The sequence below is a fragment of the Lissotriton vulgaris genome, chromosome 11 (assembly GCF_964263255.1).
Source record: "Lissotriton vulgaris chromosome 11, aLisVul1.2, whole genome shotgun sequence".
Taxonomy (NCBI): domain Eukaryota; kingdom Metazoa; phylum Chordata; class Amphibia; order Caudata; family Salamandridae; genus Lissotriton; species Lissotriton vulgaris.
In genome coordinates this window covers 43601586-43627806 of record NC_141699.1, presented here as the reverse complement: position 1 = coordinate 43627806, position 26221 = coordinate 43601586, and the positions used below count along the sequence as shown (strand labels likewise).

General features: G+C 47.2%; 1 protein-coding gene across 1 annotated transcript in view; it reads right to left on the bottom strand.

The window, feature by feature from the left end:
• The window catches only part of DHX37 (DEAH-box helicase 37), a 308890-nt gene that overhangs the window by 67786 nt on the left and 214883 nt on the right, over positions 1-26221 (bottom strand). The window contains exons 18-22 of the mRNA XM_086942683.1: positions 23580-23686; positions 23122-23310; positions 18196-18320; positions 17882-17998; positions 8894-9066 (exon numbers count right to left, since the gene is read on the bottom strand). Coding sequence (XP_086798809.1) covers positions 8894-9066; positions 17882-17998; positions 18196-18320; positions 23122-23310; positions 23580-23686 — 711 coding nt within the window. The remainder of the gene's footprint in view (positions 1-8893; positions 9067-17881; positions 17999-18195; positions 18321-23121; positions 23311-23579; positions 23687-26221) is intronic.

The following is a 26221-nucleotide window of genomic DNA, read 5'->3' as shown; positions in this document are numbered from 1 at the left end:
TGAGTGATCAGAGGGTCAATCAAGGTGATGGATACATGAGTGATTTATTTATTTATTTTGAAAGTTTTATATAGCACGAACAAGATCTTTGCAGATATCAGAGCGCTTTACAAAAACAAGTGGTAAGCACAAGAGAGTGATTAACAGACTTTTGAGCACAGAATAGTTGTAGGTAATAAATGAGTAGCAAAATAGGGTAGGTACATGAGGGAGCATAGTCAATCAGATAAACCAATAATACAAATAAACAACCAGATAAACAAATAGTACAAATAGGTGCATAGTCTCAAATATATCCAAAGTAAAAGTTCAGGTGAATTTAGCCATGAGGATAGCTTTTACTTTTTTCTTAAAAAATGTAGTGGAGGAGATAAGCCTGGTTTCTGGAGGGAGTGAATTCCAGATCCTGGGGTTAATCAAGGTGATGGACACATGAGTGGTCAGATGGTCAATCAACCAATCACGGTGAAGGATACATGAGTGGTCAGATGGTCAATCAAGGTGATGGATACATGAGTGATCAGATGGTCAATCAAGGTGAAGGATACATGAGTGGTCAGATGGTCAATCAAGGTGATGGATACATGAGTGATCAGATGGTCAATCAAGGTGATGGATACATGAGTGATCAGATGGTCAATCAAGGTGATGGATACATGAGTGATCAGATGGTCAATCAAGGTGAAGGATACAGGAGAGATCAGATGGTCAATCAAGGTGATGGATACATGAGTGATCAGATGGTCAATCAAGGTGAAGGATACATGAGTGGTCAGATGGTCAATCAAGGTGATGGATACATGAGTGATCAGATGGTCAATCAAGGTGAAGGATACAGGAGAGATCAGATGGTCAATCAAGGTGAAGGATACATGAGTGATCAGATGGTCAATCAAGGTGACTGATACATGAGTGGTCAGATGGTCAATCAAGGTGAAGGATACATGAGTGATCAGAGGGTCAATCAAGGTGAAGGATACATGAGTGATCAGAGGGTCAATCAAGGTGAAGGATACATGAGTGATCAGATGGTCAATCAAGGTGAAGGATACATGAGTGATCAGAGGGTCAATCAAGGTGAAGGATACAGGAGAGATCAGATGGTCAATCAAGGTGACTGATACATGAGTGGTCAGATGGTCAATCAAAGTGAAGGATACATGAGTGATCAGATGGTCAATCAAGGTGAAGGATACATGGGTGATCAGAGGGTCAATCAAGGTGAAGGATACAGGAGAGATCAGATGGTCAATCAAGGTGAAGGATACATGAGTGATCAGAGGGTCAATCAAGGTGAAGGATACATGAGTGATCAGAGGGTCAATCAAGGTGAAGGATACATGAGTGATCAGATGGTCAATCAAGGTGAAGGATACATGAGTGATCAGAGGGTCAATCAAGGTGAAGGATACAGGAGAGATCAGATGGTCAATCAAGGTGACTGATACATGAGTGGTCAGATGGTCAATCAAAGTGAAGGATACATGAGTGATCAGAGGGTCAATCAAGGTGAAGGATACATGAGTGATCAGATGGTCAATCAAGGTGGAGGATACATGAGTGGTCAGATGGTCAATCAAGGTGATGGATACATGAGTGATCAGATGGTCAATGAAGGTGAAGGATACATGAGTGATCAGATGGTCAATCAAGGTGAAGGATACAGGAGAGATCAGATGGTCAATCAAGGTGACTGATACATGAGTGGTCAGATGGTCAATCAAAGTGAAGGATACATGAGTGATCAGAGGGTCAATCAAGGTGATGGATACATGAGTGATCAGAGGGTCAATCAAGGTGAAGGATACATGAGTGATCAGATGGTCAATCAAGGTGACGGATACATGAGTGATCAGATGGTCAATCAAGGTGACTGATACATGAGTGGTCAGATGGTCAATCAAGGTGAAGGATACATGAGTGATCAGATGGTCAATCAAGGTGAAGGATACATGAGTGATCAGATGGTCAATCAAGGTGAAGGATACAGGAGAGATCAGATGGTCAATCAAGGTGACTGATACATGAGTGGTCAGATGGTCAATCAAAGTGAAGGATACATGAGTGATCAGAGGGTCAATCAAGGTGATGGATACATGAGTGATCAGAGGGTCAATCAAGGTGAAGGATACATGAGTGATCAGATGGTCAATCAAGGTGACGGATACATGAGTGATCAGATGGTCAATCAAGGTGACTGATACATGAGTGGTCAGATGGTCAATCAAGGTGAAGGATACATGAGTGATCAGATGGTCAATCAAGGTGAAGGATACATGAGTGATCAGATGGTCAATCAAGGTGAAGGATACAGGAGAGATCAGATGGTCAATCAAGGTGACTGATACATGAGTGGTCAGATGGTCAATCAAAGTGAAGGATACATGAGTGATCAGAGGGTCAATCAAGGTGATGGATACATGAGTGATCAGAGGGTCAATCAAGGTGAAGGATACATGAGTGATCAGATGGTCAATCAAGGTGACGGATACATGAGTGATCAGATGGTCAATCAAAGTGATGGATCAGGAGAATCAGAACAGGGGACTGGAATGAGGAGTTTAATTCAATTGAAAGTTTCAGTATTGATGGGTGCAGGAAGGAATAGGGTGAGGATGGAAGAGTTGGTGGGGGTCGCTGGAGAATGAAACATATGTTAACAAGCATCTGTAAGTACTTAAACTGCAATATTATAATTTCAACATTGTCACCAGAGACAACTTATTTTTGGTCAAGGGACGACCGGTAGCCCTAAAAGTGCCAACATTGAAACCCTTTTTTTACAAAGAGAGCACACACTGGAAGATGTTCAGATTCACAGACTATAAGCAATTTGAGGAACGTGTTTCACACCACTGATAGAAGCCAGTCCATCTGCTAGAATATAAGGCCCTGGAAGAGGTGCGGTTGACACAAATTGTGGCGTTCCACTGATCAATCATATGGCACTAAAGCTAGCCTTGTAAGTTCCAGGCTCGGAGGAGTAACAAGGGCATACTCAGGTGCGGCATTGCACACTCAGAAAGGTGGAAGCTGCCTAAACAAAATGTCCAGAGCAGGAACACCTCTTCACCCCCAGTTTATTTACACAAAACACAACAGTAATGTTGTCTGTCCCAATCTGCGCCTGCTCATCTGAATTCTCGATAGGAAATACTCATGGCAAGGCAGATGCCTCAAGTCGAACATGCTGATGGTCACAATGGCAACAAAGGCCACTGATGCGCAAGCTGTCCAGAGGAGAACGTTATCCCTCAAAAACACACTTGATGCCGCGGTCACTTGTGGCTGCGGCAGAGGAAATGATACTCATTTGAACTTGTTTACTGTGGAGAACCACCCCCTGGCCTTGAGGATCAGGACTGAAAACTCCAACCCTTCTAAAAAGGGCAATTGTAATGTCTGGTATTGCCTCGCCTAATCCTGGATGGATGCGTTCACCAGCCTGTCATCTAACTAAGGATAACGGTGGATCCTCTGGCACAGCAGATGCACCACTACCAGGGCCTTCCCCGACACTGGGAGCCGACACTAGGAGAATAGCAGGACAGTAAATTGAGAAACTTTTTTGTCCCGTTGGTTAATCAAATATTTTCTACATGGGGAAATGATGGATCTAAATTTTTGGGACCTTAACCCCTTAGTAGCTCAATTTTCTTTCCCATTGTACATTATCAACTGTTCAAATTACATTATTGCCTGTCTTACGCCTGAACATAATGGTCTAAGAGTAGCCTGTAATCTCCGTAGTCATACTCTCATTTTTTTGCCGAATTAATTAGAAATACTTGTGTACATTCTTAACTTGTTGAACAGAATGGGAGTATAAGTTAAACATTGAGACTGAGTTTGCACCAGCATTTTTTACGGCCCATTAAAGCCTACAACGAAATTCAAAGATAGCTCATAGTGCTTCGATGCAGCTTGCTCTCGCGGACGCAGGCGGCTGCGTTCTGCCTTATAATCTAGACCTAGGAACACTGTGCAGTTTGCGAACTCTCGCTCCGTTTATAAACGAGTAATGAAAAGGAGGAAAGCAGAGACTATTAATAATAGTAAGGGGGATCTACTGCCCTAGCAGAAAAAAAAAAATCAAAAGGCTTTTTGATCCCAAGTCAATTCAATTAAGTTATGTTTCAATGCAAGTACTATGATGAGTGTCACATTACCAGCGCCCAATGGGCGGCTCACTTTAACATAATATATGGTACACCGACTGATTGACACTCTTTTGACTCGTGTTTTTAATAACCTTGGTTCTGATCAGTTGCCATCCTCCTGGTCTACATCTATGTTTGTATCTATATTTAAACTAGCAAATGCTTCGATCCAAAATGCCACTGGCCCAGCTTGCTTATTGATACATAAGTTAAAAGTATTGGTAGAATAATACATATTAAGGTGTGAGATTGGGGCAGGAGCAACTCAGTTATCAATGTATGTCAATATAGCATTAGAGAGAAGCGGAGTACATTGGAACAGAGCTTGAACCTAAATCTTGTTATTGAGAAACATATCATAGCCAGGCACTGCTGACTGTACCTCGCCTTTAAGGACCTCTCGTCAGCCGCTGATAAAGCCAATCACACTCAACTATGGTTCTCTTTGTTTAAAGTGGGTTTGGAAGATGCTTTAGTAAACTTTATTTGTACTCGCAGAGAACCTTCAGCCGGGATCAGATTTGGAGCCGGGTGGAGTAATCGGAGGAATTTTCTTTGTGACGTGTGGATATGTTCTTGCCACACTCTTTTTTTGCATTGTGTATTAACAATCTAAATTCTGTCTTCATGAAAGGATGCTAATATGCTCCCAGGATAAACAATACAGAAATTCCTGCTCTCTTATACGCTGATGATATAGTATTAATCACCCGTACACCACCTAGGTCCTTGCATTGTCTTGTCAGCACCCTCATACAGTTTATAGCCGGCCTCGATCTGGTAAGTAACTTTAGTAAAGCATACATAATGACCTCTGGTCACAAATGAATGACAGGAGCACACTAGCAGTAGCCAAGAACAGACTGGATTGAGTCAATAGTTTTCCCTATTTAGAGGTTTACTTCGAAACTTCTTGTAGCCGTGCAACCAATATTCAGAATCGCCGCCGGAGGCAGTCAGTCTGTGGGCACTCTTTTCAATCTTCTACGACCCGCAGAGGGGATATCGTGAACACCAGTGGTGGAAATCTACAAGACTCCATGCCGCCCTACGGCTCTACATGAGTGATGGTGTGGGGTCATCTGAGTCCTCTGCTCTATAAGTGGAGGAGAATTGCTTTTTCAGGCACCTGTCTGTGCTCCTACCTCCACTCCTCATTTAATTTGCCACCAGGAACCTTGGCACCCTGATTTAGAAGATTTAGCAACATGGGAATACATTTCTTGGTGGATCGCTATTTGGTAAACCCAAAGCATCCCTAAATCAATGTATTGTTAAAGATTGCCTTTCGTGCGACAAGGGGCACAAGACACCTTAGCTTGCATGTACTGCATAATCTGGCTGCACTAGGGCGGGCCTCTCTCCTTGACTCGCCAACTACTGTTACCATGGAAGATAAACACTTATCAAACAGTTATTTATGGAAAGATGCTGTTTAAATAGAGAAAAGGATGAATGTAAAGTTGCCATTAGGACCTATGTCCCATTTAAAACATGCATCGGTTTGGAGCAATACTTGTAATTGTACACAGTCAATGGCAAAGGTCTTTATTGTTTCACTCTAGAGCTGCCTCTGTAAATCACCTGCTCCGATTCCCCTTAGAGCAATATACTCACCGATCCATGGTGTGTTTCTGTCCGTGTGATGATGAGTCCACCTACACAGTCCTGATTGCATGTTATTTTCTTCTGCAAATTTGATAGCTTTCACTAAACACTTTGCAATATAATTATATATATATATATATATATATATATACACACACACACACACACACACACACACACACTGTAAAACTACCCTTCACTTCCTACAGATATTAAAAGATGTGATTTACAAGAGACTGAGGCAACTACAATCGTATTTTATCACTTCCTTTGCATTATCTGCGTACAAAGAGAGTGATGAACGAATCTGGAAGACCAGTCACTTAACCTTCCAAACACGAACCAAACGCCATAGATTAATTGCAAGAACATGATCAGCACCCACCAACCATCATAAGAGATTATAAATTGGGTACCGTTACATTATTACCAAAACAATTTAAATAACTGTGCAGACTCCATCAACATTTTTCTTAAAAGAAGTTTTTTTTACTCACAATCTTCTTATACTTTATAGCTTTTCTTCTCTGAATATTGATGTAGCCAACGCGTTTGGTCCCTAACCAGAGACTTCTTCAGGGCTTGTGGTGGTGATTACATCCATGTAGACACGAAATTCCAAAAGACTCTCTGCGTTATAATGTGATGCCCAAGAAATGTAGAAAAGTGCAATAACTCTACCAGAGTACAATATCTATTACTTGACTTGCGTAAGGTGTCAATAGTATTACAACACCGTGTCTTTGTGTGTAGCACAGACAAAATCCGATCAACTGTGATAACACCAGTGTATTACGCATGGACCTGTGTCGGCCTCGAATTCTGGTACTCGCCGCATTACGCCATGTGTGAGGTACGATACTCACAGGCTTCGAGGCTGACAAAGGTCCATGTGTAATATGCTGGTGTTATCGCAATTGATCAGATTTTGACAGTGCTATACAAGGATAAAGGTGGGTTTCCTAGCATAGCAGTTATCCACCATTACCAGGACTTTTCCAGACACTGGGAGCAGACACTAAGTGAATAGCGGGACAGTAAACCTGGAAGTGTTTCTCCCACACCACAAAACTCAGGAAGTGGTCATGCTCGCTTTCAAACGGGAGATGAAAATAGAAATCTGGAGGCCCGGAGAAGCCGCCCAGTCTTGCTTTCAGGGTTTGCAGGATGTGGTGAAGTCATTATTGTGATTTTTTCTAGTTATTTGCTAAGAAACCATAGATGCAGAATAGGCCAGAAGCTGTATCCCTTCTTGGCGTGCCGCTTGATCTGCGGTGGCCTTGACCGTTGGCATGGTGTTCCCCTTTGGGCAGGCAGGTTGTCACAGCCCACCCTCCCACATGTAGACATAAAGGACACTGTACTGCCCGTACCCAGGAGTCATATTTTCTCAGTCTGGCTTGGGGAGCCAAAGAGTAGGGACTCTGATCCCAGAGGGGTCAGGTAGATCCTGGCTTCTATTTCTCGCAGCACAGAGGAAGCAATGAAACTGCCATGTCGTTTCTCACTCCAGAAGTAGGGGAAATGAGGTCACGATCACAGGCATCTCTAGGCAGGACATCAATCACAGCTCTCATCGATGAGGGGGTTATATGCTCTCTACATAAGCACAGAGAGTGAGAATTGCAGAGGGACATTCAGGCTTGCAGATCACCAACCATATTCAATCGCCTCTTTCTTGACAGGCAAGCAGGGCTCAGGGGGAAAAAAAACGCTGATGTAAAGGGGCGTGGTTGGCTCAGGGACACACAGCGTCCAGCTCACCTACCTAACTGTACCTCCTCTTTCTTGGCAAGACAGGAGAATCAGCTGGGACAAAGGATAAGGACGACACTTCAGAGATGATTCTCCCCGAAATCAGTGAAGAAAGGGGAAGCACAAGAAAACTCTGGAAATATTAAACCGACCAAAGACAGTGGGGAATATTGTAGAACCCCTTGTTTTTATTTTGACCGGATGTCTATGAAGGGAATAATGTCTGAGAGGAACCAGTAGACAAACGTTAACTTATACAACACTAGCGAGACTATAAGGATTTAGGAGACTTGATACTTCAGTCCCTATTCCATATTTCTCTAGTGAGCCCTTCTGTTGTGAGTTGAATAAATGCCGAAGGTAACTTGTCACTAGCCTGCATTGCACCTGCTCATTTATCACAAATACATATTATAGAAAAGGAATAAACAGGGGCCCATTAAGGTGAACAGGTATCTAAACCACAAAAAGCTAAAACGGCAAAAAAAAAAAAAAAAAGAACTGGAAGAAAGACACTGCACTGAACTTACTGCACAGAGACACTTTGGACACTGAGAAGGTCTACCGGGGCTACAGTCACTACATCACAGTCCAAATATCAACCGACAAACATACAACATCCACTACAACGCCTACTACTACATCCTTAAGGAAAGTAACTTCACATTCACTTACCTAGATTTACCCTGCGATGTAAGAGTAAGGTTGAGATAGTGGATGAAATACTTGTAGGTCGATATTTCAATCGCTGTACAATACAAGAATACCGGTCGACCTATTCTGCTGAGTGTCAGAACTCAAGGGTCAGTTTAGAAGAAATCATCACCCTCTGCCTTCACAATTTTGCGTTTACCTGGGCAAACCCATATCAGATCTATTAAGATGCACCATGACAGAGGCAAAAAGCTAGAGATTACTGAACAGCTGACGAAGGAAATGGAATTAGCCGCAATACCAGTGGCTGGTAATGGACCTACTTTGGGATGAACATTAAACAAGGTGGGCAGGGAGCAGCCTGCAAAGGGGAGGATGTGACCTTCTAAAGATGCCCTGGACTTTGGCCACATATCCCCTGAACGTACAAAGGATAGACTCCCTCAGCTTGGATTATTGTTATTGGTATCTTTGAGGGGATTCTGAAACACCTCATTACGCTGTTAAGCTATGCACTGGAGGAAAATAAACAATAGCGTGACCACACCTTTACCCGGGTAGGAGATGGCAAGGTTGAAGGAGGTAAATAATCAGATTTGTAAGGATTACATTTAACTTGTAACTGTGAGCCTCTTGATGGTATCTAAGTTATGAATGATAACTACCAGGCCTGATGCAGGTGAATTAAAACTATTCATGAACAGACAGCTCACTACCTTGTAAGCGTTTCTCCACTTCTCATCAAGTAGCTCCTCAGCCTGTATCCTCCGAGCGATATGGTCCCCAAGACCCGCCATGACGATCTGCCGCAAGTAAAGAACTTGTGTCTCTGTTGGTGGCTTCATCTTTGGATCCACAAAGAGGGCAGCGTCGGGGCAGATGGAATTCACTGCGGACAAAGAGAGAACTTGTGACGCTGAAAATTCATCTTGGATAAGATATGAGATAGACACCAACTGAATTAAAGGCAAGTAGACTCAGTGAGGTCAAGGGTAGAACATATGTTTTGCTGATAAGATGACAAACAAGCATTGGGCTTCTCTTGTGTCAGCCTATCAGACGCCTCAGACTTTGGCTGAGCTGCATAGGCCTTCACTTCCCGGTGTGCATGCCAGAAGAGTTTTCAGGGGCTGCAGAGAGTGCAGCCAGCCAAAATCTGTCCGTCAACTGATGCGATCTTCCTTTTTTTTCTGCTTTGAACCTCCACAATTGCATTTTAAAGTAAATCTTTTTTTTAAAAACTTTTTATTCTTTTCCATCTTGTCAACAGGTTGAGTCAGTCTTATATATAACAAACCCCCATTATACCACATTACAACAATACACAGCCTTTCAAATAGCATAATTACATTGTTCAGCCAATTATTCGCAATCGATGTCAAGCCCCATCCCCCACACCACCACTCCTCCTCATCCTTCATCCAGCCCTGAGGTATCACTCTGGTTATCCGTAGGTGGATCGCAAATACCCCCCCCCCCCTGTAGTCATTCCATGTCCCCCAAATTTTAGTCCAATTTTTGGGGCATCCTCTATTACTAAACACCGCTCTTTCAGTTATCATAGCCTCATCCATGTCTCTGCCCCACGCTGCAAGAGAAGGCACCTCCACCCCCCACCTTTGTGCTATATTCCTCTTAGCTATCATTATTCCGATTGTAACCCAATTCTGCCCATGGCGTGTGAGATCATTTGGCTCCCATATATTTAGCAGACATCTGCGTGGTTCTGGCGTAAGTGAGACCCCCTGTGATTGTGACATAGTACGCATCACTTGTGTCCAGTACGCTGCTATTCTGGGACATTCCCATATATTATGGAAAAAGGATCCCTCCTCTCCGCAGCCTCGGAGACAAAAGGGGTGGTCTATTCTTCTCATCTTGTGCAGAACAAGTCTGGTATAATAGAATCGATGCAAAATTCAGAGTTGTACAAGTATAAGGCGTGAGGGTATGCCCTCCTCCCTCCGGGACGCTAATGCTTCTTGCCATCCTGAGTCGTCTATCTCCCCTATGTCCTGCGACCACTTGAGTTTCAAGGGGCCTGTGGGGTCGGGCAAGTTGTTTACTAATTTACGATAGGTAAAAGAGGTAGCCCTCTTCTGCATGTAATCAGTTAGTAACCTATCCTCCATAGGGGACGCCTCGGGATGTCGGAGCCAGGTGGTATCGCCGTCATCAGGGCATGCCTAATTTGTGTACATCTAAACACTTCAGAGGGCGCCAACTCATACAGACGTTGAAGACGCTCAAACAACACTATTTCCCCACCTTGCCACAAATCACCCACTGTTGATATTCCTATGTCATCCCATTGATCGAAGCCCTAGCTATTTCGGAGTCTTTCTAGTTTCTTGGTGTCCCATAGTGGAGTAAGCTGTGTCAGTACCCCCCGCCATCCCAGTTTTGCCTGCGCGGTATGCCATAACATCAGAGTATGGCGCAGTGGGCCAATCATCGTCAACGCCAGTTTCTTGTCATATAAGGGAGAAAGCATACCCCTTGTGCCTAGTTGTGATCCATCTGCCTTGGTCCGATTGTGGGACATGGAGCCACTGATTAATCACCGTGAGCTGTGCCACCCAATAATAGTGCTGCACATCAGGGAGTGCTATTCCCCCGTCATACCATCCTCTCACCAATTTGGTCTGGGCGATGCGTGCCTGCTTATTACCCCATAGGAGGTTGGAGACCTGCGCCGCGATGGCCTTGAAGTAGGTTGGCATTACTTGGTATGGCATATTCTCCAGGACGTATAAGAAACGGGGCAAGGCCATCATTTTAAAAAGTGCTGCTTTTCCTAATAACGTTAGTGGCAATGTCTCCCAGTGATGCACATCTCTCCTAAGACGCTCCAGCGGCGGTTGTAGGTTTTTATTAAAAAATTCTTTGGAGTCTGCGGTTACGTAACTCCCTAAATATTTAAACGTACTTTCCGCTATTCTAAGCGGGCAGCTGTCAGGAAGGAGTGGCAGAGGGCCGCAAAGCACGTAAAGTATCGACTTGGACCAATTAATGGTATATCCTGAAGCCACACCGTAAGCCGTACACACTTCCAGGAGGACCAATATAGAGCGCCTTGACGTGGACAAATATAACAGGATATCATCAGCATAGAGGGACACTCGGTCCTCCCAATTGTCCGTCCATTTGAGGCCTCGTATTGTTGGCTCCCACTGTATCCACTCCGCCAAGGGTTCAAGGACCAGTGCGAAGAGTAACGGCGACAGTGGGCAGCCCTGGCGCGTGCCCCTCGCTAGGGAAAAATCATCTGATATATGACCATTGGCTGTGACATGCGCCATAGGCTTGGTGTACAGGAGTCGAATGCAGGAGCAACATTTGGGGCCAAATCCCAGATGCTTCAATACTGCAAAGAGAAAGGGCCACTTGACCATATCAAACGCCATGTGCGAGTCCAATGAAAGCACCACCGCCTGTTCCTCCAAATACACTGCTTGGGCTTGTACCCCGTGCAGCTTCCTCAAATTCAAGGTCGTGCTCCTGCCCGGCATAAAGCCAGATTCGTCCGGGTGTATGAGGGCTGTTAGGTGCGGCGTGAGTCGGCTAGCCAACAATTTTGCGAGGATTTTGACTTCCGCATTTATTAGGGAGATGGGCCGGTACGAGGTACACCTATCCGCCGGCTTACCGGGTTTTTAAGATCGCCACTATTGTGGCCGTGCGTTGGTCCAAGGTTAGTTCTCCCCTCTTCACACTATCAAGGAACATATTTTACAGGTGCGGTGCAGTGGTGTCTGCCGTTTTTTTATAAAATTCAATTGGGATTCCGTTCGGACCTACAGCTTTGCCCGATTGCAGCGCCCGATGTCCCCCTACAGTTCTTTTGCCGCTTCCGGCATTAGTTTGGGCATGTTAAGCTCTTGGATATACGTCAGCGCCTCCTCCACTGACATTTCCCAGTCGGAGGAATAAATTGTTTGGAAGTGTTGTGCCAACGTGTCAGTTATTGTGTATGGATCGGTTGTGACCTCCCCCTCCTCTTTACATAGCTGTGTAATCCATCTTTCACTTTTTTCCCTCCTGTCTAGCCACGCTAGTAACTTCCCAGCTTTGTCACCAACTTCATATATTTTATGGCGCATAGTCTGTATCTGTTGTCTAGTCAGTGTTGTGAGGTGTTCTTTGTGTCTGTGCTGCTGAAGTCGGAGGTTGTTATCTGTTCCAGGGGTGGGATCCCCAGCGTGTAGGGCCTCTGCTGCACGCAATTCGGACTCTAGAGTCTGTAGTTCCGCCTGTCCTCCCCTTTTATGTGCTGAAATGGATGAAATGGCCTGTCCTCTGATTAACATCTTAAATGCCTCCCAGAGGGTAGTTGGGGAGGCCACTGAACCCTTATTTTCTTGGAAATATTGGTCTATTCCTTTTTAAGTTCCTTTCTTATGTTTGGAACCTGCAAGTAACCAGGGCGGATCGGGTAGACTCTGCGCCTTTTCTGCTGGTAGTATGTGTAATTAAGCAGTAGTGGGGAATGGTCAGAAATGCCCCGGGGTCTGATTTCTATAGTTTCTACATTTTTAAGACTGCCCATGGAACCCAGGAAATAATCTATCCTAGTCAAACTGTTATGGACCACCGAGTGATACGTGAATTGGCGTTCTGTTGGATGGTGTCTTCTCCATAGATCTATAAGGCCCATTGCTTCTAAGAAACTTCCCAGGCGCGATCCTCCTGACATACCAAATCTGGCTGGAAGCCTGTCCAACGTTTCATTCAGAGTCGCGTTAAAATCCCCACCATTAAGGAGCTCTCCCTCTGGAAGGCCTAGTAAAAACTCACTGAGGCCCGGCAGTGCCACCGTATGCAGTGCCGGGGGAACATAGGCAGACATTATGTTTAGGGGTCGTCCCTCCCACTGCGTACTTATCGCTGCGAATCTCCCCATTGCATCGGCCTTAATACTATGTATAATCAGTGGAAATTGTTTCTTCAATAATATGCCTACTCCCCTTGAACCCGATGTGAATTCTGAGTGGGCCACCATTTTGTATCCCCATCTGTCCATCGCTCTACTGGACGAGCCAGTAAGATGCGCTTCCTGCAGCAGCACCACCGCTGGGCCAGGTCTTTTGATGTATTGTAGAACTATGCCCCATTTAATTTTATCACCCAGACCCCTCACATTCCAGGTGAGCAGGGAGAGAGTAGACCTCGTGGCATTAGGGACTACCAGGGCCTCATCCTGCTCCGTGCCCTTTAGTGTCATTCCCGACATGTCCAGTAGGACCCCTGAAAGTCGCCAGGATAAAATGAAAGCATTTCTCCAAGTTCTGTGCTACTGCATAACTGACTGTGTATTGAATCATATAGCAAAACATTTTGAAAACAATAATTAACAACCCCATCCCCTCATTTCCCTCCTTTCCTCCCTGCCATGCGGACTTAACACTATGGCTGCTAAGGCAATTCCCCTCCTGTGCTGGAAATTGCAATTTGGCTTTATTCATGACGAGCTCAGCTCGTCATGAGCACAGCTCCAGCGTGCCTCATGACGAGCTGAGCTCGTCATGAGCATGGAAGGTGTTAAAACTGCCCGCCACCCCAACTCAGCAGAGTGCTTAATCCCCAACCCCTTAACCACTACTTGCACGTATAGGAGCGGGAAGTCCAAGGAGGACCGTATCTTCCCCATGCCCCAGAGTCTGCATTCAGCTAGAATTCCATCGTAGTCTTATCACCGAGGAGGGCCTAAGTCCACATCAGCCCACATCTTCTTCTGCTCTCGGCCGTGAATGGCTGATATGGTCACTGTTTTGCTCACTATCCTCAGGATTTTCTTCTCTCCCAGTATGCCGCCGTCCTTTTTGAATTCTTCCTGCTCTTCCTGCCACTCTCCACCCCTCCAGCCAGTCATGTGCCTCCTCCGGTGTTTCGAAGAAACAAGTCTTGCCGTCTGCCACAACACGCAGCTTTGCCGGTAAGAGCATGGAGTACGGCAGTTCACGTGCTCTCCATGCCCTCTTGACTTCCAGGAAGCTCCTGCGATGTGCTGTAACCGCTGCTGTGTAATCCGGGAAGAGAGATATGACAGAGTTATGAACTCGGACGGGCGACGCTACCCGGGCTGTCTGCAATATCGCATCTCTGTCCGGAAAGGTGAAGATACAGGCCAGCACCGGTCTCGGAGGGGCTCCGGGCTTCGGCCGTCCACCCGGCACCCTATGTGCCCGCTCCACTGAGAAGAAGGTTGAGATACCATTAGATTTTAGATTTTATGAGTTCTTCGACGTAAAGGTCCATTGCAGGGCTCCCTTCCGTCTCCGGAAGCCCCGTAATTCGTACGTTATTTCAGCGGGAGCGTCCTTCCTGGTCATCTAGTTTCATCGCCAGACGTCTATTTTCTTCCTCTAGCCGTGTCACTTTTTTGTTCAGGACTGTAGTGTCTTTGGAGAGAGTCGTTGTCACCTGTTCAACCTTCGTGACCCTGGCGGACATTTTCTGAAAGTCAGCGCGCAAAAAAGTGACATGCGTTGATATGGAGCCTATCGTAGTTTGCATGTTGTGTAGGGCCGCCATAATGTCCTCCAACGTTACTTTAGGGCCAGCTTCTACCTCTTTGTCTTTGTTCATTTGGCCTGTGTTATCTGGTAGCGGAGGGAATTCTTTAGTGTAAGCAAATTTGTCTAATTTACTCTGCTGATTTGCACGGTTTCCTCTTCCACTCATTATATAATTTGCAGGGACACCCTTCTCTATAGTGAAGTTGGTAATGTCTTTGCATGGGATCTGCGACAGTTATTCCTTGGGGGACCTTATCTCGGTCCCGCGCTTCAATGACCCGCTTATTTCCGTCTCTCACAGCAGCAGCAGTACAGCAGCGAGTGATGGGGAGCACCGGGCAGTCTTAGATCGGCTCCGCCGGTGACAGTACGCCTGTCTCACCTATCTCTGGGTCAACTGGGTTGTTGTACCCTCGTCGCAATCACACCTTCTAGCTGTGTGACTCACAGTCACTGTTCCACAGGGCGAAGGGCGCATTACCTGTTTCTGGCAGCCCCTGGTGGTCTAATGCACTGTTGGCCTCATAGAGATCCTCAATGGGGCTTGTTCGCTGCACTGCACCCAATTATAATTTGCGGGGTCATAGGATTAATTCTGGTGTCTCCCGGGCTATTTCACATAGGTAACGTGGAGAAGTGTGGCTCAGGGGTTAGAGGCGGCAGACCCGGAAGCTGAGATCGGCCCTGGACCAGGGTTCAATTCCCCACCTCGGCGGGTCTTGGGCTAAAAATTCCACGGTCTCGATAATTCTCGCTCCGGTGCCTTCTCGACTCACGGGTTCACGCTCTGCGACTCTGGGTAGTAGCTTGCTTAATCTCCACAACGGCCCCTCGCGGCGGGATGCCTGGCTTTCACCTTGTGGATACCCTGCCGGGGCCTCTCACAGGGGAATACCAGGACGGGTTCCCTAGGCAAGCGCCAGGATGCCCTTTGTGGTGACAGGTCGCGCTATATAAGTATATTTACATTTACATTTAACAGCGCTCCCGCCGCTACCGATTGTTGTTTCTGGTCCACGGGTACTGGCGCTTTAAAATGGCGGCCGCGCGTCTGCTCGGCAGTCCGCCCCAACAGTCTCGCAGTATTCAATGCCTGTAGGCACCCGTTGGGCAGCCGATGCCTCCTGTCCTTTGCTCCAATGTCGGCAGGCAGCGCCGTCACCCTGCGCACCCACCGACACTCACCACATCTGCCTCTGCTTCCCCGGCACACTCCGCCGATCGTCTTTCAGGCACTTGGGCACTCCCACGCAACTGAGTCCCCGGTCTCTGCTCCGTTCATAGGCCCTCACCTTTCGCCGACCATAACTCACATTCCCGGCCTCTTTTCGCCTTCGACGCCGGATCAATGAACGCCGCTCCTTCTCCGGTCGTCTTACACAGACTATGGGTACACTCTCTTTTCCGGATCATTAAACGGATTGCTAGGGAATCATTCTTATCCCCGGAGCTCCTCTAGGCTGCGGTCATTTCTCTCGGCTGCAAGACACGCCCTGTACATTTTATTTTTAATGCATTTTTAAAAATTGTAAATGCAATCTGCATTGAACTTCGTTTGGTTTTCACAAATGTGTAGCTTTATGTTTGCTCTATAATACTGTAATAGTTCAGCAGTTACTTGCCTTGTGCAGCTAAGTGTTCACCGCTGATTCTGATTGTTAAATGTTGATTCATGCCACGACCACAAGAGAGCAGAGGCACAAGGCAGCACTGCCACAAGAGAGTGGAGGGACAGAGCAGCACTGCCACAACAGAGCAGAGACACAGGGCATCACTGCTACAAGAGAACAGAGGGACAGAGCAGCACTGCCACAAAAGAGCAGAGGCAAAGGGCAGCACTGCCACAAGAGAGCAGAGGCACAGGGCAGCACCGCCACAAGAGAGCAGAGGCACAGGGCAGCACCGCCACAAGAGAGCAGAGGCACAGGGCAGCACCATCAAAAGAGAGCGGAGGCACAGGGCACCACCGCCACAAGAGAGCAGAGGCACAGGGCAGCACCGCCACAAGAGAGCAGAGGCACAGGGCAGCACCGCCACAAGAGAGCAGAGGCACAGGGCAGCACCGCCACAAGAGAGCAGAGGCACAGGGCAGCACTACCACAAGAGAGCAGAGGCACAGGGCAGCACTACCACAAGAGAGCAGAGGGACTGGGGCAGCACTGCCACAAGAGAGCAGAGGCTTAGGGCAGCACCGCCACAAGAGAGCAGAGGCACAGGGCAGCACTGCCACAAGAGAGCAGAGGCACAGGGCAGCACTGCCACAAGAGAGCAGAGGCACAGGGCAGCACTGCCATAGGAGAAGGGAGGTTCAGGTGATAAGGCCACAAACAATGTGGAGGATCAATGCAGCTCTGAGCATGGACGGAGCAAAGCTAATAAGGAGCAGAGGCATACAGCAGCATTTCTAAACTAGAGCAAAGACACAGAGCAACAATGCCAGCAAGAGTGCAGAGGTACAGAACAGTACTCCCGTTAAGGGAGCGGAGGCACAGAACTGCACTGCCGTAAAGAGAGCAAAGAGCAGCACTGCCACAGAACTCTTCTGCTGTAAAGAGAGCAGAGGTACAGAACTGCACTGTGACAAGAGAGCAAGGAGCAGCACAGCCGCCAGAGCGCGGAGGCACCTCTTCCTTGAGCAGAGCAAGAGAACACTGAAAGGGAAGGGCAAGCAAATGCTGGGAAGGGGAGCGGCCCAGCTCAAGCCTTTTCTTGGTGCTACCAAATTCCCCTCAGTCTGACACACCAAGACACATCTAAAATGTAACTTAATTTGATTGCTGAATGTTTGGTGCGATCTAGGCTGCCGCTTCCCTCACGCTCACCTTCCCATGTTGAATCGGCCAGCCCCACAAGGTACCACCAGCAGCCATTTGCCAGTCTAAAGTCTAGCCGTCCCAAACATCAATTAGGAGACAGGCTTCTTCCCTAGCGAATCTCTGGGGCTGACAATTTTGCAGACAGTCTCTAAGAATAGTCCTCTTATACCTAGACTTTTTTTTATTTTACCCACGTTCTGATGACACCTCATCCTTAGTTTAAAAGGCCAACAAACACAGCCACATTTACAAGTCAATATTTAGTAGGTTCCCTACATTAAACCAATTTTCTGGAAAAAACATACTATCTGGCTAACTCTCGTCCTCTCAGACTTTATTGTGTGCAGTCAAACCTTGTTTGAGCTTGTACCTGTGGTCGTCAGCTGTCCTCTCAGACGACGGATCTCCAGCATGGCTTTGTACCGCAAACCGTTGTCTTCGCAAAACTTTTGAGAAAATCCAGCATATTCACATGCCCCCACAGCTCCTAAAAACGATTAAGGACAGAGAAAAACATATCCAAAGTAATCTTTAATGAGACATCCTAGAATACTCCTCACTTACAAACACCTCATCTGAAGACACAATAGAGAGTAAAGTCATCTCTGTAAATAACAGGGTCTCAAACACTATTAAGAAAGCAGGAAATACAATAAATTAACAGCAGAAAAATAGTATCAGTACCCAACATCACCATCAGGTCCCCCAGCTCCAGTGAGGGCCCCTGTCCGGCCCAAATCCTTTTCATCTGGATCACCCTGGCTTTCTTCCCCTTCAGTTTTTCCTTCTCGTCTTCATTTACGACTGGCCTGAAAAAAAGACCATGTTAAAAACCGCTCCATAACAAGAGAACTGGAGCAATCACACAAATCTGTCAGACAAGGCCACATCGCGACATTGTGTTATTTAGGTTATGGGAGCTTTTGATGGGGGGGTGGAGGGAGGGGAGGGGGGGGGGGAGAGAGGGGAGTAAGTTGGGGCAGATGCATCTACTCATGTGTCTTGCGATTGCTTTGGTCTCCAAGAGTTTCCATACGAGAGACTCACAATAACATAGATGAGGTACTGGAAATGAAACACTACTTCATGAGGATAAACACGAGGATGACCCATCTAGAACATCTTCCACATATGTAAAGTCAGAAAATATGATTCCATAGCACTGGAATTATTTATCTACAGAATATTGCACCACAGGAGCAGTAGAAGTTGCCTAATTCAACGGTAGTCCTTACACCAGTGCTCTCTCCCACCCTCCCTACATCTGGGATGTGTGAGCACATGGTATCTGGTCTGTCTCGGATATCTTTGACGTCTGAGCACGGAGTAGCTTTTCACAGACCCTTCTCCTGCACGTGCCGAGACCGTGCACATGGATATGAACAGATCTTGGAACGTGCAGCTGCAAATCTCTCCAACTACTCCTGAATGTGCTCGTCCCATCTGAAGTTGAACGGGGGGAAAACTGTGCTGATGTTACTAGGGAATAAAAGCCACATTCAATAACTCCACACTGTGGCCTTCCTGCATGGGGCCTGGGCCCATTCCAAAGACCGAGATTAAAAGCCTCAGTTTCTGGTTGGATACGGAGTTGTCATTTAAAATCCAGGCAAGAAAGACCGTGGCTACTTGCTTTGGTTTGCTGAAGACAATTCGTAAAATCCTCCCTCAGCTACCCGAAGCAGCCAAGAAAACCATAGTCCAGTCCCTTATTCTATCTAGGCTGGACTATGGAAATGACCTTTATCTAGGAGCCCCTGTTTCGGTTACCCGGCAACTCCAGGTTGCCCAGAACTCCGCAGCGAGGTTACTTACGGGTACCAGCCACCGTACATCAGCTGCACCCGCGCTGAGCACCTTGCATTGGCTTCCAATAAGGGAGCGGGTTCACTTCAAAACCCTTTGTCTGGTCCACAAAACTCTTTATGGGAAGGGAACCCCATCCTAAATGACATGATCAGGCCATATAAACCATCTAGGAACCTTCGCTCAAACCAGCAAAACCTTTTAGTAATTCCCAGGATTAATAAGGCCCGCACAGAGGGCCGCCTTTTTTCGCAAAATGCGGCTAAGTTATGGAATGTTCTTCCCCCACTTCTCCGTCAAGAGCCTAACTTGCTCGCATTTCGAAAGAAGTTAAAAACTGTCCTGTTCCCCAAGATCTAGACGAGTTAGGCTTCCGCACTTTCTGCAATCTATTTCCCTTTGGTTAGTCCTAAGCGCTGGGATGCTTCCGAGAAGCCATGCGCTTTAGAAGAGCCTTTACAATTACAACTACAGACCCTGCTCCCACATAGGTCCAGACCCTGCTCCCACATAGGTCCAGACCCTGCTCCCACATAGGTCCAGACCCTGCTCCCACATAGGTCCAGACCCTGCTCCCACATAAGTCCAGACCCTGCTCCCACATAGGTCCAGACCCTGCTCCCACATAAGTCCAGACCCTGCCCCCACATAAGTCCAGACCCTGCCCCCACATAAGTCCAGACCCTGCTCCCACATAAGTCCAGACCCTGCCCCCACATAAGTCCAGACCCTGCTCCCACATAAGTCCAGACCCTGCTCCCACATAAGTCCAGACCCTGCTCCCACATGTGCTTAGGTACCTCCAAATGTGTCCAGATGCTTATTCACATGTCCAGGCCCTGCTTTCATACAAGCCCAACTCTGGTCCCATACAGGTCCAGACCTATCTCCTGCCGCTGCCCAGGGCCCACTCCCGCTGCACCCAGGGCCTGCTCCAACAGCCCTCGGGCCCTGCTCCTGCCGCCGAGGCCCAGCTCCCACCGGCACAGCCCAGGCCCTGCTCCCACCGCCTCTGCCCAGGGCTTGATTTCTTCCGCCGCCAGTAATCTACTACACCAACCGTTTTTTTATTTACTATCTGAAGTCAACAGCTCAAGGGATTACATTCCTGATAGGGAAATCTATGTTGGAACCAGTGGAAACCCGACTGTCCTGTGAAAATACCCAACAATTACTGCCCTGTCCCACCCATGTGTTGAATGAAGGGAAGGAGCCTAGACTCTGCTCCACTGTCATGTGCATCACTCAGCGGGAGGGGCAGAAAATAACGTGAAAACCTATGCCTGTTCATGGGCACTTCTGCATGACAAATAGCAGCCAACACGGTGAGCAGTGGGACAAGCTTTGGGGGTTAGGACTAGCACAGGGGGGGGGGGGGGGGGCTACAATGCGGCAGCAAACCTACACCACCAGCGGTACAGGTGCGGCGGGATGCAATGTCAGCATCAAGCGCCCAATGCTTTTCAAGATGTTTCTTCTTTTGGCAAACAGGCTGCAGGTGTGGCATCTAAGGTTTCAGGAGGAAGACCAACGACAGCAGAGGTACGTAGAGATGTAGGTGGTCATAGGGGCACTCTTGGTTCAGCACACCAAGGCCCAGGGTCGTCGGGTGAAGAGGTGCCTTTCGACATAGGAGGCTTCTTGCTGGTCACGGTCAGGGGGAAGCCTATGGATTCATACTGCAGGCGCCGCCGTGGAGATCAGGAGAGGTCAGGAAACGCTGGACTCTAGGTCAGAATCACTGCACAGGTGAACCACTCAGACTTGGGCCCTGGGCATCGGGTTCAGTCTGGGCAGGAGACACAGAACCCCATGATCTGGAGTCCTTGGGGTTGGTTTCTTCTGGATAGGTTCGCTGTCCATGGGAGATGGGAGTATTTTTCTAAGGCAGCAGTCCTCCCAGGATTTCAGAGGTCGCTGGCCGCAAGACAGGTCGCATGTTTGCAGAAGCTGGAGACAGGCCGGAAGGGTTGGGGCCAAGGCAGTTGTCTTCAGTCTTCTCTGCAGGGATGTCTTCTTTCTTCTTAGGTTGTTGCAGATCTAGTTTCTAGGTCTGGGGGAGTCTCCTAAATACTAGATTTAGGGGTGTTTATTTATTTATAGAGCACAGCACTCATCCTGGACGATATCACGGCGCTATGTAGCGAGAGGTTGTGCGTTTAAGCAGAGTAGCAGGTAGGGCCAAAGGGCAACTTACCTGGGGGGGTGACTACGTCCATTATTATGCCACTCTCCTGTTGGAGGGGGCATAGACCTAGCCCTGGATTGGAGGGATGTGCTTTACCTCCTATTCTCATAAGTTTTTCTGACGGTTTTCCCGCCCAAATTGGGGGCGTAAACTAGGGGCTGCCATCTGCTGCAAGCAGCATAGGTTGGGGGACGCATCACAAAGGCGACAGGCCTTTCAAACTTTCCACTTCGAGCACTGATCCATCCTGGGGGAGGAGGTTTGACAACTCTGGCCAGGATGCACATTGTGTCTGGTCCCAGAGAGCAGGGGCTCTCCACCCAGGGGTCCAGAAACATGTCTGATGGTGGCTGGCTGCCGGCAGCCAGTCAGAGACCACACCAGGCTTGGTAGGTGTTCAGGGGGCACCTCTGAGGTGCCCTCTGGGTACATGGTACAATACATCACACACTGGCTTCATTGGGGATTATTTGAGGAGTAGTTTGGTATCAAACACTCCTGTGTTCAGTGAAGCCATCATGGTGCCGAGTTTCCAGCTCATGTGCTTCCCATGGCTTCACTGGCACTTACAATATTTAAAGACTGACTTAAGTATTGTAGGGGTAGAGCTACTCATGGAGATATGCCCACACCTGTGGTATCCTGCACCCTGCCTTAGGGCTGCAAGGCCTGCTGGAGGGGGTACTTACCTATACCTCCAGGCAGTGTTGGCTGGCATGACAGCCAGCCAGGCACGGTGCCATGTTGACTTTGCTGTTTCACCTCAAAGGGGCATGCAAGCTTTAAGGGCAGTGGCATGTTCAATGGCAGGGGGAGGCCAGGGGACCCTCTTCGGCTTCCAGCCCATAGGTACCCAGGATACCACTTACTAGGGACTTACAGGGGATAGAGGGGGTGTTTTTAGGGAAGAGGCACTGGCACAGGGGACCTGGTTGGCTGTGACCCTGTGAACTACAATCAAAACCAGGAAAAAAGTGGGGGCTAACCATGTCAAAAGAGGCTCTTTATCACAATGCTGAAGAACTTCCGCTAGGACTCAGGAACGTGGAATAAAGATGACAGCTACAACTTTAACAACACAAAAAGGAAAGTAAAATAAAGTGATAGTAGGGGCACTTGAGGAATTAGGGCATTCATATGTGAAGGATGAACCTTTATTTCAAATGGCTAAAAACATGTTTGTGCTCATGCCCAGCTAACACCCCCAGAGAGAATGAAATTAACAACCATGTGGACTCGAAAAGTGCCACTCAGTGCGGGCATCGTCCTTTTCTATCGGCCTGATGCAGTTCCAATAAGGTAAGCCATTGAGCTCATATTTGCACTTCAAACACTACTCATTTCATCGGGTCTTGTCCACTACTCCGCCCATCATCTTTGTGGCTGGAAGTGGGATATTCATTCATTATTACCTAGGAAGTTCCAAGTATTCCAATATTTAACAAGGGGAGATTTCTAGAACAAGCCCACCTTATTTTGCCTGTTGAAATCTTAAGGAGGCCCTGATGTTCCTACTCGACTAACTCCTAGCACGAGTTTGAGGTGTAGGATTTGCGCTGGATACTGCGTGTCTACGGTCCCTGATGATAACTGTGTGGAGCAAAAAAGGACATTACCTGTCAAACTCCTCAAAGAGCTCACGCACAGTCATTGCAGACACGATGACGATGGCGTACGGCAAGCAGTCATGCTGTCTACTCAAGGCCAGCATTTTAGCATATCGCGGGGCTACAGGGAAAGACGCCATTGTCCGTCCCAAAGGACTGATGGGGCAGCTGAGCTTGGCTTTCTGCAAGTCTTTCAGTCTGAAAATAGTAGAAAAAAATCAATATCAGAACACGGTCTTCTGGAATGCACAGTTGCTTTGATCAAAAGCTGATGCGGAGCGACATGAGACCGAGCAAGACTACAGTAAATGAAAAGTTTGAAACACTACATTTAGAGCAACTAGTTTTTTTTTAAGCTTTCATACCATACGCATTTCATCTCCCCTGTTAGCACAGCTGGAAGCTGCATTCATCACTCCAGTTTGCTACTTCACAAGAGACATGACGAACACTCAGCGATGCCTTACCTTCCAACCTTGGGCGGCTCCTGAAGGGCTCCCAGGGAGATCAGAATCTCTTCCGCTGCAATGAGTGCCTCTGTGGAGGGAGGAGACGGGAAGGGGAAGTTGACAACCTGCCGGAAACAGGAGACTTATCAGTTTCATTGTTCTATGACCAGAGAAGGCAGCACATCCGCCTCCAGCCAACAGGAGAGTGTCATGGGGATTTCAAAGCCAACGCTGAGCCAGCAGGAGGTTAGTTCAGATATTTGTGCATCCTAAACCATGTGATAAACACATCTTATGACAGCGAACCACAGCACATAACACATCCTCAGAATAAACCCAGACCACTACATGACAAACAGAGCAGCAATTACATTTACCAACATCTCAAGGGGAAGCCAGCCTGACAGGGCAGGTATCCGAGTTCCAAGTTATTCTATATTATTTTGCATTTATTGAGCGCTCCCTTCACCTGAGGGGTATCACGGTGCCGTAAAACCCTCAAAGATAACAGCAAAGATTAGAATCCCTCGGTGAATATGGAAAATGCTACTTACCAGTATGCATCTGTTCTTGGCATGCAGAGCTGCAGAGTTGCACACTGTGCATAGATCGCCACCTAGTGTTGGGCCCGGATGTTTGCAGTTTGTTTTTGTCCTGAAAAGTTATTTGGAAGTCATGGGATAGGCGACTCCTCCTTTAGACCATACTGCGCATTGGCATCGGCTCCATCCTCAGATTGTTTTTCGCCATTAGGGAAATGATGGAGCTTTGCAAGAAAAGGAAGGATGGCCGTGTAAATTGTATCTAATTAAAATAATACTGGAACAGACTAGGGTAGCCGGGGAGGCTGGTGGGCGTGGGCAACTCTGCAGCTCTACATGCCGAGAACAGATGCACTGGTAAGTAGCATTTTCCGTTCGAGGCCTATGAGCTGCAGATTACACACGGATAATAGATTGTATAGCAGTACCCACTTTTAGCGGCGACCACCCCTATCTGTTGCAGTCGTTTGGAATAATGTTCTGAGAACAGCCTGGACCACATTAGCTTGTTTTGCACATCTACACAATAGTGTTTTGTGAATGTGTGCAGTGTAGACCATGTAGCTGCTCTGCAGATGTCATCTAGGGGTTGTTACCTGGAAACGCCATTGAAGCCCTTATCTTTCTAGTAGAGTGGGCTTTAGGAGGAATAGATAATGTACGTTTAGCTTTGTGGTATCAAATTTGTATACATTTGACAATCAATCTAGCGATCCCAGATTTTGATATGGGATTTCCTTTGTGTGGTGGTGAGAAAGACACAAAAAGTTGTTTGGTTTTGCGAAAAGGTTGTGTTCTTTCAATGTAGTAAAGCAATGCTCGTTCGACATCTAAAGTATGAAGAGCTCTTTCTGCTACTGTCTGTGGCTGCAAGAAGAAGACTGGCAGTTCCACAGATTGATTGAGGTGGAATGGAGAAATGACCTTGGGTAGGAATTTTGGATTAGTATGGAGAACGACCTTATTCTGATGCATTTGCAAGAAAAGTTCTAGAATGGTTAGTGCTTATAGTTCACTAACTCTCTGTAGAGAAGTAATAGCTACTAGGAACGCAACCTTCCATGTTAAAAACTGTCGTTCACATTTATGTAAAGGTTCGAAGGGAGGCCCCATTAGCCGTTTGAGAACGACGTTTAAATTCCACACCGGTGAAGGTGGTGCCCAGGGAGGAATTATTCTCTTAAGGCCTTCCATAAAGGCTTTTATAGCAGGTACTCTGAAGAGAGATAGATGCTGTCTGTTTTGAAGATATGCTGCAATGGCAGCGAGATGCAGTCTAATAGACGTGTAGGCTAAGTTACATCTTTGGGGGTGTAGTAAGTATCCTATGATGTGTTGAATAGACACATCTAAAGGATTAATATTGTTGTTGTGACAATATATTACAAAACGTTTCCATTTAGCTGCGTAGCATGCTCTAGTGGTTGGACGTCTAGCTTCTTTTATAACATTCATGCAGTCTGGAGGAAGGTTTAGATACCCAAATTCTAGGACTTCAGGAGCCAGATCGCAAGGTTGAGCCGAGTCCGGGTGTCTGATCTCTCCATGGTTCTGTATTAAAAGGCATGGAGATAGGTATAGTTTTTGGTGTGGCACTACAGACAGTTGTAGCAGTGTGGTGTACCATGGATGTCTGGCCCACGTTGGAGCAACTAGGATGCGGGTCAGAGAATGTTGCTGTAGTTTGCGTATTACTGGTGGCATGAGTGGCAGAGGTGGAAAAGCGTACGTAAATTTGTTTGACCAGTTCATCCATATGGCATTGCCTTTGGACAGTGGGTGTGGATACCTGGTGGCGAAGCTTGGGCATTTGGCGTTTTCGTCGGTGGCAAAGAGGTCTATCTGAGGTTGTCCCCACATCTGAAAGAATTGTTGAAGAACTTTCGGATGAAGTTCCCACTCGTGGATCTGTTGTGTCTGACGACTTAACAGGTCTGCTATGGTATTTTGAACTCATGGGACATGCTGGGCTAGGAGGAATATATTCTGAGGTATAGCCTGTGAGAAGTTAGCCTGATATGTGATGTCCACTATTCTAGTGGGCACCCTGTATCAATCAAAACAACCCTTATGGTGATGGTTGTAAAGTCAACCTCATAGACCAGCTATGCTAGGGGT